General features: G+C 35.6%; 1 protein-coding gene across 1 annotated transcript; it reads right to left on the bottom strand.

Moving 5' to 3' along the window:
* Positions 1 to 2,778: 2,778 nt before the first annotated feature.
* LOC145681484 (uncharacterized) lies at positions 2,779 to 4,623 on the bottom strand. The gene is made up of 2 exons (XM_081753133.1): positions 4,559 to 4,623; positions 2,779 to 3,087 (listed from the first exon to the last, which is right to left on the bottom strand). The coding sequence occupies exons 1-2, from the start codon at positions 4,568 to 4,570 to the stop codon at positions 2,857 to 2,859; spliced, it is 243 nt and encodes an 80-aa protein (XP_081609259.1). The 5' UTR covers positions 4,571 to 4,623; the 3' UTR covers positions 2,779 to 2,856.
* Positions 4,624 to 8,093: the final 3,470 nt, after the last annotated feature.

Here is an 8,093-nt window from a genome sequence, read left to right as displayed (position 1 = left end):
TCATAATCATGTGTTATTTCTTTTCTTTTTCTTTTTTCTTTTTACTGAGAAAACATTTGTACTGAATTGAAAATTAATTACTTATTTCCCTTTGTCATTCCTTAGTAGCTACAGAACCTACGAAACAATTTTCTGAGTTTCTGAATATATTCCTCGTTCAAAAAGAATATTCTTCTGACCGCATAATCACACTCTCTTTCGTTAAAAAAGAAAAAAAGAAAAAGAAAAAAAGAAAGAAAAGATATTATTATCATTCATATGGTTATACTTGTATAATTATGCATTGGTGGTATCAGTGGCGTATTTACGATTTTGTTTCGGGGAGGGCTTTGCTAACTTTCGGGAGGGGCTTTGCCTGAAAATGTGAAAATTCTGCAAGATATTTCATATACTTTACTATAGTAGGTAACATTTCGGGGGAAGGGCTTAAGCCCGGAAGCCCCCCCTAAATACGCCACTGGGGTGGTATAGTCTTCACCTTGGTAACTATCATTGTAGAGGTCTATTTCTTAAGTCTTTATCGCACCGTTCACTCATAAGGATCTTACAAATTGAGAGCAAGAATAAGGGCTTCATGATAAAGTTGTTTATATACACCTAACTTCATTCTGTTAATTATCCTTTAACTCTTTAACAAACTACAATAAATCTCTCCCTCTATTAATATGAAATGAGCACTTTTCTTAACTAGAAACACATACACTATTTATAAGTCACATGGTGATAACGCCGTAATCTGGAACTTTTTCTAGGAGGAAAAGTATTAATATTTGGACCCCCGTAGATAAAAATCATGTTAGTCCTAGAAATATGAAATATCACCCTCGCTAGAGTGTAATACCTTAATAAATATTTTGATACTTCTAGGGGCACCAGTTGGCGTTTTACTATAGTAGGGGCCAGGGCATCATTCCGTAACGGTCTTCGCAAAATTTTCATATAGCAATATACATAGTGCAAATAAAGCAATAAGTAGTTATACCTGCAATGCCGTCTATCGCTGACCACAATTAAATTTTGCGTTCCTTTGATGCAAACTGCTACGGAATGAGCTTCCTTTCCCCCAGGTTACATTTATGCTTCAACTTAGGGTAATATATTGTGTTCAGATGATGTGGCAGCAACAGCAGTTCTTTTCAAAATAATATGGTGAACCCGCTCCATGCTTTACAAATAAAATCGAGGGGATTACATTTGACACAGCTTAAAGGCTTTAAGAAATATAGGCCTATTGTTTCTAGAGGACTTAATAATAGATATTTTACTGAAATGGGATCAGATCACATTTTCGATGACTTTTAATTCTACATGTAGTAAACCTATTCCATGCTTAATTTATAGTAATCATTTTCGTACCGTATCACACGGGAAAAGAAAATTTTATCTTGAAGTGGGTCCCTCAAACATCGAGGAGCTTTAATTGAGGGGGTAGTTACTCCGCTGCCGAAACAATTAACGGCCTTGCATGATGAAAGACTTGGGCCGAGAGATAATCAATTAGTTAATAAGTTATAATGCTGTATTTTAGTTAAGGTACATCTCGTTTGTCATACTTACTGGTGGAATTTAAAATGTAATTGGTTACAGAAGATAAAACACTGAGGTAAACTGAAAGTGAAACATGATGTGAATTATGAGCTAAGTAACGTCATTTGTGACGAAAAGATGTAGAAGATGAAGATTTTTAAGTCGATCTTGGCGCGATAAATTCCCGTGTAACATCAAATACTCATTTATATGTGATAATCATTTCTAAAAAAAAATCTTTGATCGACTTTACTACCACATTGACTTGGCTAAACAAAGTGCTCCACTATTAAAAAAAAAAAAAAAAAAAAAAAAGCACGTATGCCTTTCAAATGCATGGACGCATTCTCAATTCCCTGTTATGGCATTTAATTTTCGTTGCTAGCTTAGTATTGAAAGGTAACTGAGATGTGTTCAAAATATTGAAGCTGACGCATTGCACTCACATTCTCAACTAACAAGTCACTTGGCTTGCTAGAGGAACCTTTCGTGGACTGTAAAACCAAGACCACCACAGAATTTGATACAGAAAAGAATGTAATAAAAACATACCAGAGCATTTCTTATATCATATGAGTTATCTTGATCGAAGCATTGCATTGTCCAAGAATATAAGCTATATAATTTATCGTTACCTTTACAAACTCTCAAGCTAAAAATGTTCTGTGTCAAGCTTCAAAGAAAGGCTCAAAAGTGGTTACACGTTTGTCAAGATCCAAAAAACGATTCAGGTGCTGTTCTTATATGTCAAGGTGTAGATAAGGCCAAGTGAAGCATAAATGAAATTTTGAACCCAGACTATACGTACAGTAATAAAAGAGATAAAAAGAAAGCACGGTAGTTCAGTGGTAAAGCGCCCTCTCTGATCCAAGGGGTTCCTGGTTCGACTCCAAAACATATGAGTTTGTGGTGGAAACTATGTCCATGTTTTCTACGGAGCTCTTCCGTTTCCTCCCACTCCATTAATTTCTTTATAATAATTCACTTTCACCCGTCTCCTTTGGCTAAATGAGCATATGCGTGGGACGTTAAATTTAAGATCTCTTGTCAATTTTCAAGAGCCATCATGATTATTTAGGCCTTTGGATTCCAAGCTTCATGTAGGTATATTGTGATGTCAAAATAAAATTATGTTTATACATAAAAGTATTATACGCATATCACACTACTCTTGCAATGATACCCACATTTGCTCGTTTTCTCAACTACTGTTTTCTAGATTTTTTCAACTAAACAGCAAAGGAAAGATAATTTGTTACAGAAATGTGATTTATTATTGATAAACTCAGCTTAAATGTACAATTAAATATCATTTTTCAGTAATCCCTTTTAGTAAGCGATTCTGTATCCATGTTGTTCAACAGGTTCAACACGGTAGGCAACATTGTAGCCAGTGGTGTAGGCCACTGGGGCAGCAGCAACAGCAGCTACGGGGGCACTGTAGGCAACAGCGGCTGGGGCAGCAGCAACGGCAGCTACTGGGGCACTGTAGGCAACAGCGGCTGGAGCCAGAAGGCCAGGGGCAGCTGTGGCAATAGCCAACAGAGCAAAGAAGAAGATCTAGAAACAAGTATAAAATAATTTCCTGAGAAAGTTTGTAATGAATAGCATAATTTAAATACTTGTACATGCAGAAAGATATCATTGTTAATATTCAAATATTAATTGTATTTTTAAATGGTTAATAATGTTCTAGGCCACTAATTAAACGTTTGCTTGTAATTTCTATGCATTATACATATTATTTAATAACATTCATTTCTAGATTCCCCATTTCTAATTCTGCATACCTTTAAGAATAACATTGATGCTGTAATGAACCCACAGAAAACAAACTTTTACACAACTACATTATTCGAATACATTTTTGAAAGTGCTAACCAAATTTGCACATTTTCTCAACTATTTTTCCATTTTTTTTAATTCAAAAAAAAAATAGGTTTATTAGAGAAATATGTGAAACTTATCTTGACAGTGCATTTCTTTCTGGAAAACATTGAGTCATTTATTCAGTATGAATACGATATATTACGCATTCTGAATGGCTCCGAAGCCTTACGTCAAAACCTAAACAACTGGAAGAAATTAACATGTGCTGCCACTTAGTAATCATAGTACTCTTTAAATGCATCTCATATATTCCTATACTGTTGTTTCCAGCCTTGAAATCGATTTAAACTAAAAAAAAAAAAAAAAGTCACTTCATAAATATAAAAGTAAAAATGGCGGTGCGTTTTACTATACGGATCCATAGTAGAAGTAGTGTAGAAGTAGTAGTAGTAGGAACGGGTTAGAAGCCCCGCAGGGGTTGATTGGGTTCTGTTCTCAACATAAAATGGGCAAATTAAAGACTTGCCCAAATTTTCTGTACATATTAAAATATGTGGATCTGTATAGTAAACTGCACCAAAATGGCTAGGCAATGTTGGTCACCACCATCAAAAAAAGAAGAAGAAGAAAACATATTTTGTGATATCTCATTTTTTTCACGGTTATAAAAACAAATTATTTATCTTTACATTGTAAATCACTTTAAATTAATTTAAAACGTGCTTTTTTGGTGCATAACAAAAAAACTCCATACCCTAATTAGTAGAAAGAACATAATTATCCGGACCCCCCCCCCAAAATCCCGACTTTTTAATAAATGTAGTCTACTTTTAGGGGCAATTTTAGAAATTTTCATTTAATTTAGCCTTAAATTGTATTTGCATCCCCCGAAACGCTTTAGACTCCTCCCGAAATAAATTCCTGCGTACGTCCCTGCATTCATCGTAGTTTTGAAGCCTATATTTCAAGTCTCTGTATTAAAGAAAATACGTACGGCTCACGCAGGGACAATACAAAAGAAAGGAGAGTGTTTTTATTTGTTCCTTTAAAAAAAAAAAAAAAAAACATGATTAAATCTACTTATTTTATACTTCATTCTTACAAAATATATACTTGATAGGAAATAGAACATCTGATGACTATGTGGCAATTAAGGTCAAAAAGCCAGTTAATTGTTGTTTAAATTTTAAAAAGTTCTTACCAGCTTGTACATTTTGAATGGTTTGTTGTCGATTCAGATATTTGCTATACTACTTACCTGTGTGGGTATTTATACTTCCCAAGTAATCTTGTTCTCCGACCTTGAAGCTACCGATTGTTCATGCCACACCCGCTATCTCGTTGCTTTCAAAGCAGGAAATCTTGTATATTAGCTTTCAAGTGGAGCATTGCAATTCCTACATACTTCAAAGTAGATTAGTTTTTAATTGAACCTAATCATGAAGTTGCCTTTGGCTGTGGGAAGCATTTTAAGTGGATACCAATACTCTCGAGAAATTTCTGCAGATCGGAAGTATTATTTCAGTTTCCATTTCTTGCAAGTGTTATTTATTATTACTTTTAAAGTTTGATTTAATCCTTAGGGATCGCGGTGACGGAGTGAAAGTGTTCATTTCTAGTGTATGGGATCCTTGGTTCGATCCCAGCTCGCGCCAAGTGAGCTATGTGGTGGACAAACACCGTGTGCGTAGTTTTTCTCGAGGTTTCCCCATTTCCTTCTACTTTCTTCATTTCATTCATTTCTCATCATCACTGTCTCCTTTAGCCTAGCTGGCATACTTGTAATCGTGGGACGTAACACTTAAAGATTGAATTTCATTTTTGGTTTAATCCTTAAAAATCGGAATTTTTAAAAGCAGAAAACTCTTTAAACGTGGAGTAATTTATACTTGTTTTGGAGGGTTTATACAATACTTAGGTCAAATCTAATCTCTCATCTCCGAATGGACTGAAAGACACGAAACAGAAACCACTGGATTCTACTTGATTAATATTTTATTTTAGAAAGAAAAATAGATGCATTAAGCATTTCTGCATAAACCTGGTGTTTATATGTTAAAGCCTGTCTTGTCCAAGAATTACAAAGAAAGTTTTTTTTAATTCTCTTTAATGTTCAAAAATAGATTTCAACTGCATAGTTACTAGATAGTCAATAGCAATTCACGTGACCCGCAATGCCATATATGGGTCAGGATGCAAAATCATAACAGTCGAAGTGCGGGGGAGGAGCAAGTGTAAGAAAAAAGAAAAGAAAGAGAAAAAGAAAAGAAGAAAGAAAAATCTCCTCGCACTAGAATGCTTCTACAAGGAGAGTTCACATGTCGTCGTCTGAGATTCAACACCGCGTGTCTCCAATTTTGGCCAATTTGAGTTTTTGATACCATTATAATCAGTATAGGATGGCGCACAATATGGTTATTTGTGCACCTATATCACGACAGATGACTGTTATTCCCTCAAATAGTGGCGTAACTAAAGGCTTGGGGGCCTCCACGTAAACAGCATGGAGTGTGCCCCCTTCTTTACGTCCCACTTCATGATTTGGGAACCCCTGATGGCTTGAGCCCCTCTCCCGCAATGCTGGGTCTGCGGGTCCCTTATTTCCGCCCCTGCCCTCAAAATAATACCAGGTATATTGAAGCTGAAGCTAGTTTTCAAACAGTTTTTTTCTCTCTCCCGTAAAATTGGTGAAATGTTACTTACGCGGTATTGAATCTCAGACGACGATATTTGAACATCCACAATTACTAAACTATGTAAGGTTAGGAATATCGTTAGCCCACTAGTTCACCCATAAATTAGCCCTACATGTGAAATATATGTTAATTAGCCTATTGTTTTTATCAGAGAAAGAGTAGAGATAAAGTGTAAAATCAAATGTTCATGCTACATCAATCATTTGTCTGTTAAACAACTATAGTTTTATTAAGAAAGTATACAAATGTACGTTGAGTTAGGATTTTTTGTGGAAGGGGGGGGGGGAGGACCCGGTGATTTCTTCCTTCCAGTGGGTGCACTCCTGCTACAATTAATGTGCAAGCTTCTGACAGTAGTATCATTTTATTCATTCCCCCAGGAAATTTATAAGAGAGGATTTTCTTCCAAAATTATTAAGTGGGAGGAAATTCCCCCTCATTCCCCAGACTTCCTCATCCTGGGGTTGCCACCTTTCCAAAGAAAAATTAAGGGAGACTATTCGGGGGAACAGAGTATGTACGTAACAGCATTTATTTATTCGTAATAATTAATATGCATCTTTTTAGTGAAGAATGAATCATGTAGGTATAACTATAATGTCTTTATAACTTTTAACTATAGATACAAAACGCTGAAATTTCTTATTTTCCAAATATGTACAAGAAGACATTGTTTAACATACTTTGCAATACAATTAGATTAACAGCGTCGCCAATCCAATACAAAGTTCTATTTCTTTTTGAAATGGCACTACATCAGGTTAATACAAACTTTAAATCTACATTTAACCCTTTGACTACCAACGGAATACACAGAGAAAAATCCGTTCTCCGGACAGCGGTATATTGTACAAATATACAGTATCCTCTTGCTTACTATAGAGATCAGTACGGAGCATACGGTATCCGTATGCTACATAGGCACTGCCCTTAGATGTTACATCATGCCGTTGCAGGATGTCTGACATCTAACACTTCTCCGTATATCACATGCATATACTTATGTTACCTTCGTCAGCTATATGTTATATACGTCCATTTGTATGGGAGATCCTGACCGCCTACATTGTTTCATACGGAAAGTACGTATAGATGGAACACTTATACAGAAAGTATTATAAAACATGTGTTTTCAGTTATACGTCTGCTGTACGTTAAGTCCAAAAACTACAGGAATTACGCATGTAACCTATCTTTTTAGGTACACCACCTACAATTTTTTTTCAGTGTACATGTGTCCCATGTGAATAACTCATACATCGTTGAGAATTTGCTTTTAGAAAATTCTTTTTAAAAAAATACATGTTGTTCTCCCATCTGGTCAGATGCGACCAGCAGACTGTGTTTATCTTTCAAAACTGTGTACAGATGTCAGGAATATCCCACATTAAAGGAGTCGTAAATATAAAAGAATGTTCACATTTAAAAAAATGATAGTCAAAGGGTTAAAGTGAAAACTTACCCAAGAATAGGTTTCAGCTCTTCCCTTAAACTTATATTCCAACCGGAATTGGTAGAAATCAACCGTTTCCGGTTTCAGTAGATAACGACAAGCAGTTTTCAACAATGGATTCAGCGCCTCAAGAACATACGATCATCATCCACGACCAGAAGTGGTTGAAATTTACTAGGAACTTCCGGTTCCAATATTTATTCCCAAAGAGCAAAAACAGTAGGATATATGATGGGTGTGAAGCAAGAACATGATAACCAACAAATTTTCAATCTCTGAGTTATTCAGCACCTGATAGAGAACAAAGCAAACCGCTTTGTTTAATCTTGTCCGAGTTCAAATTGTACTCTATAGATCGCAGTAATATTCACTTATGGTAAGCCTCTTTGTAACTTTTTGCAATGCATAAGATGGTAACAAACACTTAAGATAGCGGGCAATGAGAAGGCGCGTAACACCTTCCCATCCAAAAAGAAAAGAATCTGACATTAGATGTTTCTTGCAGCAGTGTTGGGTAAGTTACTTGTAAAAATGTAACGCGTTACAAGTTACTTAACTTTCTCTTAAAATATAACGCGTTACTAACG

The sequence above is a fragment of the Thermobia domestica genome, chromosome 3 (assembly GCF_964235325.1).
Source record: "Thermobia domestica chromosome 3, izTheDome1.hap1.1, whole genome shotgun sequence".
Classification (NCBI taxonomy): Eukaryota; Metazoa; Arthropoda; class Insecta; order Zygentoma; family Lepismatidae; genus Thermobia; species Thermobia domestica.
Note: the sequence above shows the minus strand (reverse complement) of the source record. Positions and strands in the feature narration are given on the sequence as shown.